The 13,113-nt window shown below is 38.9% G+C and overlaps 1 protein-coding gene across 1 annotated transcript; it reads right to left on the bottom strand.

Annotated features, from left to right (window-relative positions):
• Positions 1 to 11,790: 11,790 nt before the first annotated feature.
• On the bottom strand, positions 11,791 to 12,759 carry LOC6559485 (trypsin alpha-3). Its single transcript, XM_001985708.3, has one exon. The coding sequence runs from the start codon at positions 12,738 to 12,740 to the stop codon at positions 11,907 to 11,909; it is 834 nt and encodes a 277-aa protein (XP_001985744.1). The 5' UTR covers positions 12,741 to 12,759; the 3' UTR covers positions 11,791 to 11,906.
• Between the last annotated feature and the right edge of the window lie 354 nt (positions 12,760 to 13,113).

The following is a 13,113-nucleotide window of genomic DNA, read 5'->3' as shown; positions in this document are numbered from 1 at the left end:
ATAAAATGAGCGCTGTGCCCAAATGTTTTTTTACTGCAACGTGTGCCACATAAAAGGGAAAGGGTTAGCGCGTAGATAAGGGTGGAGAGAGGGGGTTAGGGACGTTAGCCAAGTCATGCGCAACCGAGAAGCATGCAACGCTTCTGCTGCTGCACAGCTATTCGCGTATGGCGCCCAGAAGTATGCTGCGCAAATATGCGAACATAAGCCGAGGAGCAGGCAGCAGCTGGACCACCCAAAATAATTTATGCTCTTATGCGGTCCATTCATTAAAGACCAGAGGCGTCGACACAGCCACCAACTGCAACTGCAACTCCAGCAACAGCAGCAACAACAACAGCAGCAGCAGCAGCAGCAGCAGCAGCAGTCGCAGCTCGGATTGTCACCAAGCAGCTAATTTATAGAGCTGCCACATGGCTCAAGCTCATCTATGTAAATCATATATACATATTATCACGTAAGCGCAATGCTTACAAAAATCTCACTTAAAATCTAGGAGAACAGTGAGACTTGAGAGATTATGGCTTATGTTAATACAAAATCTGTCAAAAGAATAAAATGCTTAAAAAGAAACAGCAACAACAGAGATCTTATAGGGTATTCGTTATTGTAATCAGCATATCATGACATACATTTCTGCTGATTATAATTTAATTTGAAGAATCCAAAGGCACATTTAGAAGATGAATCTAGGGAGTCAACTAATTGTGGGGCTTATTCTATACAAATCCAACAAGCAAATCAAAAATTTGCGAGTTCTTAACAGGATTTGGTCGACTATATCGAGTTTGAGTTCTCTACTTCTCGAGGATCGTGTAACAAGAAGTCCAGCAAGTAGATAATGTTGAGTATAACCGTAGGATCTTCAAGATCTATCCTGATTATGGGTTTTCTCCCGAGTGCTCAGCTTAGCTTGAATAGAGATAAGTTGAGTAATCTGCAGCAGTTCTCTAAACGGTTAACCCATAAACCCCACTAAGCAGAATCATCGTTTGTAAGGAGTAAGACTTTGTATCTTAAAAGCAAAACAAAAATATCTTTAGTTGAGTGCAATTCATAGTATCTGCAAGCCACGAAGAACATTTAAGAAGCTTACCAAATTCGATCAGACAACTCAAAAGCCAGCAGAGTTCTCTAAAGGTTTTCTAAAGATATGAAGTGACAGCCTCAACGGAAAGCAATATCGATATAATCTTAAGTGGTAGATTAAAATGTGAAATCAAAACAAATGTTGATTAATTACAGCAATTGGCAGGGAAATCGCCACCCACTTAAGTATAAAATAATTGAGCATTCAAAATGCCAACTGCAAGAGAACTCAAGCGGTGCCTTTTTAATGCAGCTGGAGGAAAATGGGGAGCATTGGCAAGGGGCAAAGTGAAGGCTGAATATTCATTTGAATGGCCAGTATCTGTGTGAAGTTGAAGCATTTTGCACTTGCGGATGCAGTCGTCCACCCCCAAAAATGAAGCGAATCAATGTGGATCGATTGAGTGGCAGAGCAGAGTGGAGGAGCTATTCCCTGATGGCCATCAGGTGAGAGAATCTTTCGGAATCTTTGTGTCCTCGACTGACTGAAAATGCAGCTCAAATATTTACCTTCCATTTAAAGTGGCCCACAACAACAACAACAACAGCAACAACAACTACTTTGTACTGCTGCACACACACACACACACAACAAGTCAAGCCATTTCCAACTTCATTTGTTGTGCAAATAGGCAAAACGCATGACTCCAATTGTCCGTGTGTTTGTGTGTGTGTGTGTGTGTGTTTGTGTGTGTGTGTATGTGTGTGTGTATGTGTGTGTGTATGTGTCTGTGTGTTTGTTAATTCAAAGTCCTATTTTCGACTTCTACCTTGAGCTATGCTCGTCATGTTGAGCGATTGGTTGCCCAAAGCAATTTCTGCTTGGAGCAAAAGCTTCTAAGCTACTTTTTGCTATCTACTTGATTTCATTTTTTTTTGTGGTGCATTTTAATTGATTGAAATATCTTTACGGCAATGGCAGGAGTTAAGTGCCTCAAAGCAAAAACCAGAAATATGAATACTCAAATGCTCGAACTGCAGCACAGTTTGTCGCCAGTGTCGACATGAATACCCTTTCCCCCTGCACTCTTACAGCCGCTAGCTGACACTTTATCTCCCCTGCTGTCTGTCTGGGAGCTTAGACCACGCTTTTGTATACCCTGCACCCATTTAAAATGGGTAGAAGGGGCATATGAAGTTGTGTACGCAACAGGCACAAAAGAGGAAAGCATAAAATACATAAATATTCTTGATCGAGTCGATTTCGTCGTGTCTCTCTGACTATCTGTATGGGCAAGCTGATCTCAGATCTCATTTTAAGAGCTAGAGACTTCAAATTTTGACTATAGCTTTCATTTATTTTATCGATAACTGCGCTTTGTATTGCGAATATCGACATTAATCGATTTCTGATAACAATAAAAGATACCAAAAGATTTATCTTTCCAATTGAAATATGGAGTGTACCCAGACACAAACTGTATAAATTTCCATCAGATGGAATATGAAATACAGATATTACTGGAAGTCTAGTGGGTATCTCTCAGTCGAGCACTCCCGACTGTCGCATTTTTAGTTGTTTTTTTTTATTATAATCCTCTTTAAGCGGCAACAGAACGATTACAATTTGTATTGCCAGCGCTTTCGTTTTTGTATTCCACATTTCTGTTGCGACTAATCTGCAATTATGTTTTACATAAAAATCGTATCACATGCAACAGCAGCAACAGCAACAACAACAATAGCAGCAACAGCAGCAGCATCAACAGCAGCAGCAGCATCAGCAAGAATAAAAACAAAGTTTTTTGGTAAAGTTTTGTCCAGTTTGTTAGTTAGACGCGCTGCTTGATTGTTAGCTTGTTGTGATAGTCATGAAAAAAGCACTAAAACTAACAACAAAAACAAATATTATTAAAACAACAGCTGCAACATGCAGCGTCAACTGACAGTTGCACAGTGTGCCAATGTGGGGCATGTGTGTGCGTGTGTGTGTGTGTGTGTGAAAGGAACTGTTGCAATTGCTATTGTTGCTTCAACAAATCAAAGTTAATTACAGAGACTAACAGACGATTATAGACAATTGATGCCAGCAGCAAGTTTTTCGATTCTCTGCAAACTTACATTGTTCTTTTTGGGACAATTGTTGAGTATTTGGAATTGCTTAAACTGTCGTTAAACAATCCGCATAACTATTTCGCATTGATGCTTTTGTAATTTTTCTACCATAATTGCAGTTAGCCAGCGAAGCAAAGGAGATATTTTTTTCTTACCCTATTCATTTGTAGGAGTAGCAAAACCAATTTTGTATAATATTTTTAGGGCAGCTTGTTAGCTTAATAATTGCGCCAGAGGCGGAACATCATTTATCATTGACTTCAACTTCGTTTGGTTGCTGCCAAAGTGAAAGACAAAAAACCCATGAAATACTCTTGTAAAAATTTGACTTTTCAATTTCTATACGCCATCTGAGCTTTCAATATTTTGTCTCTGTATTCCTTCTCCTATTGAAATAGGAAATAGATATTTTTTTCGGACTGCAGTCAGAACTCAACTCAGCTGCAACTGTCGCAAAATGTTTGCCAACGATCAAAGCGAACGGTGGACACTTGAAAACAATTTGCAGCAGTGAGCCAAAAGCTGAAACTGCCTTCAGTTATGGCGCACAGTGTCGCAATCAAAGGACGAGCAGGACTTCCACTACTGCTACTAGTCTTCTACTGCTACCAGGCGTTGCCGCTTTGCCACTGCAGTCTGACACCTCGACGAGGCGACTCGAAATGTAGAAAGTAGCCCGCGGTGGCAGCGAGGCAGCCAACAAGTGTTTAGCATTTTGTTTTCAGTGCAATTAAAACTCGCAACTCTGCTGGCAGTTGTGCTCGAGTGTTGCCGTTGTTGTTCTTGTTGTTCTTGTTGTCGTTGTCGTTGTCGACAAACAAACAGGCAAACAAACAACAAACAGCCACAAAAGACGCACACAAAGCCACCAGATTCAAACTACAACAAGAACAACAGACGGGTAAGCCTCTCAAAGTGCCGCGTTCCAACACTCGAGCGTTAAGCTACCCGCACTCATGCAACCCAAAGTGGTATATTATTCCATAAAAATATAGCTAGAAATAGTGCTCTATAAACAGCTAGTGTTTTGTTAGTGCTTAAATCAGCTTATATAGAAAGTTGTTGACCTTCCACAATAGTTTATAGAAATTGTAGCAAAACTATTTTAAATTTTAGTATACTAACTCAATTAATGTTATTAATACGTTATTAACATTCTTAATCAGCGTCCTCTGATTTTGCCTTAATATTCAACTAAGTGGCATTTCCAAATAGTTTTATGGTAGAAACCTGTCAGAACTATTAATGGAGACTTTAGCATGAAATCTTTCATGATTAACACTCAAGCCAAGCAATTGTCGGGTATATTGTAGTCAATCCCCTAAACAAATCTCTGCTTGCTGGTTTTTTTTTATCTGTTAGCTGACATTTTTCGTATGCGGTTTGGAATCAAAAGGCTGCGACGATGATGTTCTAAGTGCGCCTGGGGATATGCAGTTAAAAATGGCATTTGAGGCACATAGGCGTATACGTAATTTATGAACGGTCTGTTGAACTTGCCAGTTGCCAGTGTATGTCTAACAGACAGCCAGACAGCCAGGCAGCCAGCTAGCACATGTTAATGCCAACACGCTTAATATGCAATAATTTCAGTAGCAGTTTCTGCAACAATCAGCAAAAAAACAAGAAAAGAAAAAAAAAACACAGAGAGAGAAAGAGCTCAAAAATATACAGAAAGTTAAGCAACATTGTTGCAATTTGGTGCAGTCAAAGAAAATGGCTTTCAAGGCTTAAGACTGGTATATAGGCACAAAATAATAATTAAATACCAAGTGTAGAGAGCAAAAGAAATAAAAAAGCAAATATAGATAAATATATATATATATATATATATATATATATATATATCTATATACATAAACATGTGTGTGGTATACGGCATAGCTAGACTAGGATATTAGGAATAAATACGCTTCAATTATTCAAAGCATGTAACTGATGAAGCAGAAATGCAGCAAGAGAAGCAGCAGCAGACGAGACATGTGCCTCATAGAAATAGTCTCAGTCAGTTTTAGTATTTTTGAGTGCAACGTGTTATAGATATGCACATTTACCGCAAGTGCGTGCAACTCTATGTGTGTGTGTGTGTGTGTGTATGGACATTGCCTATTATGCTACCAAATGAAAGTGGTAATAAATTGGACAAGATGTTGCAATAAACCACACCACGACATGCCATAGCATCAGGTCCCAAATGCAAATGCAACGCATGCAACAAAAGCTACAACAACAACAACAACCGAAACAGAAACAGAAACAACAGCAAACAGGCGCATAACCAAACGTGATTATCATGTACGCAATGCATTTGGCCAACAGCTGACGCAGCCGCTTGCAACTTGCCAGCCATCGATGGACAACCCAAACACACCGACCCATTTATCGTAGCACGCCCACGCAACCACAAGCAGCAGCAACAGCAACAGCAGCAACAGCAGCAACAGCAGCAACAGCAGCAGCAGCAACAGCAGGTTGGCCATTTAATCTGCCCAAGTGACTTGAAATTGAAAGGGAAATATCAAAGTGAATATGTTGACAGGCTGCCAGGGCAGCAAATGCCTCTAAATGTATCCAAATTGGAAGTAACGTTACCAAAACATCATTTTTCCTAGCCATAAACAGTCAATACATATTATATTAAGTAGAGCTTGGTACTTTGTGACTTCTGATTTAGCTCTCTAAATGGACCCAAAAATCATTCTCTTTTATGGGGCCAACATACAACATGCATTTAATGGTAGACAATTAATGCTTTATGTGTTTGAACTATTTGCGAATTAGAAGCATAAATGGATTAGCTATTGAGGTGGGCAGCCAAATAATTGGCAGCATATTAGTTAGAGGTATTATTATGTTAAAATCAGCAACAACTGTTATCTTAGGCAGGCTGAGGAGTGCTTACCCTGGCAGACAGGAGTTAAGCTCGTCTCTTCCTAATTTCATTATAAATTCAAAAAGAAAAATAGTTCCTATGAAAGGTAAATGTTATAGTTGCCCAATGTTGCGTAGATAAGGTGATAAAGTTCAAAACAAAAAAGTTATGCTAATGCCAGTTATCAGATAAAAGGATAGATCTATACCAAGTAACAGCAACATCAACAGACAGAAGAACATGGCTTTATCGACTCGGTTAGTAATTTTAATTAAGAATATTTATCTTCAGATGTTTCCTTCCTCTTCAAGCATATATATATATAAAATAATTAACCTTACGATGTTCAAGTCTCAGCTGATAATTGACCTAGTTTACGGCTAACCTAATATTAAATTATTTAGTCAAGTGTTCTACTATTTTGCTATATATTCTTAAGCAAATTTACCTGTTTTATTTCCGTATATATTATTAAATTATTAATTTATCCGTTCAGCTGCATAAACTGCAAATAATATCCCCATAAATTCACTTAAGTAAAACTTGGCAAAATATTTGAAAACTTTGTGCATTTTGTTTATTCAGAAATTGTAGCCACAACAGTTGGCAGAAGTGGTTTACTTGCGGCTATTATATATTTAGCTTATAAACCAACTTCAAGTTCAAGCTCTAGAGTCTAGACTTAAGTTGATTAAAGCTGCAATATTTAAAGTTAAAATTTAAATATTTATGAAACAATTGTTAGACGCTTGATTAGCTGGTTGCATAGAATTAACTACAGACACACACACACACCCACACACCGATACACACTGCAACAATTTGTCACTGGTGTTGAGCGAAAAGGTTGGACTCGACTCTCTGGCGACATTTGAAAAGTTCTAAAATAATATAATTTTCAACGCTATGGCAAACTAACAAGTTCGACTTTGGCGCTGAGGAGCGAACGCTCGCTTGCCCCAAACTTTTGCCGAAGACCGGAAACTTTTTGGTTGCACTGTTGCAGCAACGGTGGACTTGGATACACACACCCACACACACACACCCACACACACACACCCACACACATACATTGTAAAATATAAAGAAAGTTTTCTTAGCCTAGCTTGAAAACGTTGCGTTTTCAGTGGCAGCAGCCGCATCGACGTTGTCTTTGGGGAAATTAAACATTTTCTATTTGAAAACTTTGCAACGTGCAAATCTGGTTGTGTATGCGAGTGTGTGCAACTGTGTGTGTGTGTGTGTGTGTGTCTAAATGTGGCCAAAAGCAACAGTTGCCTAACTGTGAACTATGCTGTATCTAACGGTACGTTCCTGATCTAAGCCCTTTTGTGTTCAACAGCGTCCGCAATTGCGGAAGTAATAATTTTTTCTAATTTTTAGCGACTTCTGCTTGACAAATTCAGCTGCAAATTGCTGACAGATTTGTTTTGGGGGCCAAGGGTGCCATGAAATTGGTGGCAGCATTTAAACTTTTTCTGCAACGCTGCTGCTGTTGATCCTGGTCAGGGTTGCACTAACCTTTGGCTCAGAGTGCGCCAGCTGCGCCCTGTTTTATGCAACACTTTTCAGCTGTGTGTCTCAGGTTTGGGGCAGCTGGGGGCCAACGATTCCAAATGTCAAGCGGGCGCCTGTCATAGGTGTTGCATATTAGATGGCTGCACTGCAACACTGCTGCCAAGTGCACCCCAAAGTGCATGCAAATATTTTTGTCAACGATTGTTTTGTTGCCTGCCAGCCAAAATGCTGGCCTGCGACTCTATTTCGCTTCTGGCATCGCTCGCAGCTCGCTGCTCGTAACTGTAAACACCGCCCAGGGTCGTTCTTGCCGCCGTCGATGTCGCTGCCCCCTTGTTGAGTAATTGCTGCGCTAGTGAAAATTGGCAGCATTTGCCAACAACGCTAAAATGCATATCAAGTGAAAGCGCGCACAGAAAACTAAGTCATTTCAATTTGGAAAACTTAAATTTTTAGCTGTTCTAGCTTAAGATGCTTATAATCATTAAGCTGATTGGATTATTTGAATTGAATGACTTATTTGACTAATTAATGATTTATCTGTAATACTCTACAGAAATCTAAAAATTTAATCTGAAGTTGAAATTCATGTAAGAACATTTCCAAGCTTTCCACAGACCCCACAAAAGTGGATCTTAATCTTCCAAAGCCACAAACCCATTGAATGACTTATTTGACTAATTAATGATTTATCTGTAATACTCTACAGAAATCTAAAAATTTAATCTGAAGTTGAAATTCATGTAAGAACATTTCCAAGCTTTCCACAGACCCAACAAAAGTGGATCTTAATCTTCCCAAGCTACAAATCCAAAGTAAGTTTTTGACTGAATAGAAATACCTGTTCAAGACTTTAAAGTCCCGATAAATATGTGTGCACTTATGATACCTCTTTCTCATAGAACAGAGCAAAATATAAGTTAACAGAGTGCAAAGCCAAATCAAAGCAATCATCGTGTGTTTGTCAATTCAGCTGGTGTCATGGTTATTGCACACAATAAAAAAATATAACAAAATGGAATCTATACAAAAAGTCGAAATAATAGCAAAGCTTTTCGATATTTTTTCAAACATACCTAAAAGTAAATGGAAAATAAATTTGAGCATTGATGAAATGGATCACAGGGCGTTGCACGTTTCGATGCGTTGCATTTGTTTATTTTTTGATGCAGGTGCATGGGCATTATCAAATAATTCAGATGTAATCTCTTTTAATCTGACGAGTTGTGTGACTGGCAAAAATGCTGCCACTGTTTGACTCCACCAGCTTCGTGTTGCATTTCAGCTCCCTTCCAGTAATTCGATACGCTATGAATTCATTTATTTCGCCATTTTACTAAACAGTACGCAGCATTAAATCTGTGGCATCAACACACACACACACACAAGCTTAAATATACTCGTATATTGATAGAGCTGTCAAAAAATATTTGCTTTACACATTTTTTATGTGCATGCATTCATTCGTTCACTCATTGATTGCCAGAGACGAGTATATATATAGATAGATATATATACGTATATTCAGCTGATTAAATGCACTCAAAGCGGCTTAGTGTAATGGACAAATCTAAGTGACCAACAAAAAATCTCTTCTCTGTGCGGTGACGTAAATTATAAAGCATATTTTGGTTATGAATTAAATAAGCACATTGGCTATTCATACTTAAACAAGTTTAAGCCACTTCTACAGATGCGCATTTCAATAAAATTACTTTAAGTATCGAATTTTTTAAATATTCTGTTCAAAGTGAAGGTTTTCTTTTTAAGCAAATGTCAAAGGGAATTTCGAATTTGTATTTTAAAATATATATTTGAATAAAAAGCAGCTAGTTAGTGCAAGATAAAATATATTTCCATCGCTTCCATCTTGCAAAAAACTGCAAAAATAGCTTATTTTTCCTCAAATGGATATCGACCGAAAGTAATTTTATTATAAAAGATTGCACAAATAGAAAATGATTTTTACTCGCACAAATATAATGCCAAAGAGAGAAAAACGAAGCAATATTTTAAAATGCTGTTTTGATTCAATATTGCACATTTCAAAAATGCAAATTCCTTCAGATTTCTTTCGGTCAAAGTGTTTTCCATATCTTAGCTAAATATGCAGTATTCCATAACCACAAATTTTGGAAATATGTTCTCTCTCTCTCCTGGTTTTGGCACACCACACTCGTGTACATATCATTATCAGTTGGCACAAATATGTTTGCCTTTGCCTGCTGACCCTCGGGCTCTGCACTAAGTGCGGTCAGCTCTGGCAACATTTGCTTTGCCTCCCCTTCACCCCATGCCCATGTTTTGCTGCAAGTGCTATGGAAATGTGGACAGTTTTCGGTGTCCTTTGCATTATTCATCTTGCGGCTGTAGAATACAAAAAACCACTTGACCAATCTTTCGTTCGCACTTTGGCAGCGAGCAACGCCTTTGGGCCATTTACTTAAGTTAATTAAACTTTGTTTTGCATGCCCTCAAATGTCAGCCGAAAGCCGAAGACAAATCGCTGTCGACAGTGGTATATATAGCGCGGTTGCTTAGCCATCATTTATAAGCAACAGAGCTGCATTCATTTGTGGTGCAACCGCGTGGCAGGTAATAAAGTTGCAGCATCAGCAGCAGCGCACGACACACGCCACATATGAATCTGTAAACGGTAACCAGCAACTTCCAACGGACAGATCTGGCAACTGGCAACTCTCAACTGGCAACTGGCAACTGGCAACTGGCAAATTCGGTTTTCCTACAAGGATTTTACTCAGTTGAGGACCGCTTTTAGCGCAAATTGAAATGTTTTCTTTTTTATTTTTATACCCTATAATTTTGAAAATGTGTGTGAAGAGGGTAACTTGAAGTTGTGCCTATGAATGTAAAAGACAGTTGAAGGTATCTACAGCCCTACAAAGTATATGCATAAATATTAGTTGAAACTATCTATCTGTCGATCTCTGTGAACCTATCAGAATCTAGGGTATCTAGGGTATCTGCTAGTGGAGTACTCTCAACTAGCACACATCACACTTGTTTCTTTTTTGTTAAGTTTTCATTGGCCATTTGTGCAGTAGCTTCTTGGCTGTTTGCAGCTCGGACAGCCAAAGACAAATATGGACAGTAAGCGGCTGCAGCAGCTGCAACACAGACATTGGCACAAAGCCGTTCTGACCATTTATCAGTTCTATGTTATTGGCCCAAAAAAAAAAAAAAAGAACAACAGAAGAGAAAAAAACTAAAGAGAAAGCAGAGCAGTGGAAAAACAAAGCGTGGCAAGTAAAGGGAGAAAGCCAGCAGCGAAAACAAATGCAATAAAATGCAATGTTTCTATTACAACGATTTACGTTCCACACACACTGATGTGTGTGCATGTGTGCGTGTGTGTGTGTGTGTGTGTGTGTCGTCATGCTTTTCAGCTAGTTACAGATTCTCCCCACGACAGTCCCCTCAACCCCTTGGCAACATTTTTATTGCCTTGAACAAATTTTGGGCGGCCAACAAAATGTTAGCAAAGTTTCACGGGTTGTTGTCCCGGCTATGAATTCAACTCTTTGTTGTTGTTGTTGCTGTTGTTGTTGTTGTTGTTTGTTAACTAGCACAACTTAAGATAAGCATTGTTGTTGTTGCATTTGTTCCTTTTGTTAGTATTGCTGGACACTCGCATGTATTTCTTTTTGGCAATTTTAATTGCTGTTGAACTTGGTGTTGCAACAACAACAACGGCAATTACAACAAGAGCAACAACATTAATGGTAGCAATTACAACAACAACAACAACAACAAGTGGTTTGGCGTGTGTATGCCATATATTTGATTTAACTTGTTGGCGCTAAAAGTTTGCACAATATTTTGTTGCAACGCGCCAATAAATTTATTTTGCCCTTTAAAAACTATTGTGGGAATTTAGAGATTTGTAGCGCACATTGTTGCAACACACATAAATACATACATTAGCAACATGCATCAATTTATGGCATTGCTGAAACAATATGAGCTCATTTATTTAACACAAGAATCAAAACAAATAACAAATTGTTAGTATTTAAATAATTGTTATGAGGCACACAACGACTTCCTGTAATTCACAGTGCTATAATGAATGTTTTAACTAAATTATAATGATCTGAATTTGAGAAACAAATACAAACTATTTAAGTTAGATAAATTAAAAAAAAACCAATTAATTATTTATATGAATGCTATTATAGAATATAGTTCGATGTCAATCATTTTTGGCAAGGGTATGCAAATAGTGTAGTTTGTAGTTTGATTGCTCCTTCAGTTGTATATTTTCGTTTAGCTTCAGTTTAAATTTTGTATACATTTCATTTTTTACAGGATATAGAATATAATCCAAGAAATTGTATGCACATTCATTAAATTAGGTTGCATACGTTGTGCTATGGGTTGTGTAGTGTGATTGATGGTGATTGTTATGAAGCTCATCAATTGCATTTTGAAGCCAATATGCGAAATATGCAACATTGGCGTAGACACCCGGAAATCCGGGCTTGGCACAACCCTCACCCCAGGAAACAATGCCAACCAGTTCGTTGTTGGAGACCAAAGGGCCGCCAGCATCTCTGCCGCATGCAGCCTTGCCCTGATCGCTGGCACAGATCATGTCCTTGGTGATTGCCCAGCCAACCATCGAATACTTGGACTGGGCACAGGTTGTACGATCAATTATTTTTAACCATACGCCCCGCAATTGACTTCGACACCCACAATCTCTGTTGTATTTGGAAGCACCCCAGCCCGAAACAAAAGCATCGGCTCCATTTGCCGGATACTCTTTGGCGATTTGAATCGCTTGGGCCACACCTCCAAGTCGAAGCGGTCGAGCCAATCGCAATAATGCAATATCATTTTCATGGGTCTCCTCGCCAAAGTGTTGGTGGATAATAAAATCGGAGACCTTCACAAGCTGGCCACCAGAATTCCACCTGGAGGAACCAGCGCGCACCGTCAACTGTTCAGCGGTAGTATTAATCAAGCATTGAGCAGCTGTTAGAATGATATCCTCGCTTATGATGGAGCCACCACAAGAGAGTTCACTGTGATTCAACAGGGCCACCTGCCAGGGTGCATCCTCAATCCAGATCTGTTTGCCATTCACAATGCGTGATTGCCATATCTTCCTGCGGAGTTCAACCGCATCCAACAGAGTTGGCCCCGAGCAGAGCACAACCAACAGAGCCAAGTACAACCACATCTTAAAGTAGAAGTTCTTCTTTGTGAAAATTGAGTGTAAAACACGCTGCTTTTATAGCACATTTCAATTTTTATCAGGCACTTGACAGGCCGTTAGTTATTGTGGCTTATCGGAATTGAGTTCGAGTCCGTTTTCTAATTAGAATTCTTAGCTGTGCAGTTGCAAATATCTGAGATTATAAATTGCCGACAGTTGTTTAGCAAGTCATTGTTGAGTGCGTAGTTCGTCGAAGCTATATAAATTAGTAGATTTATAGTAAAATAGGGGAAGAACCCAACTTAGTGCATGAATAATGCTAAAGTTTTAACGAGCTTTTGGCAGCTGATATTTATCCGATCACTTTTAAATATAGGATAGGATTCCTCATGATTTA

Source organism: Drosophila grimshawi, unplaced genomic scaffold (genome assembly GCF_018153295.1).
Source record: "Drosophila grimshawi isolate 15287-2541.00 unplaced genomic scaffold, ASM1815329v1 contig_1367, whole genome shotgun sequence".
Classification (NCBI taxonomy): Eukaryota; Metazoa; Arthropoda; class Insecta; order Diptera; family Drosophilidae; genus Drosophila; species Drosophila grimshawi.
This window is presented reverse-complemented; position numbering and strand designations above follow the sequence as displayed.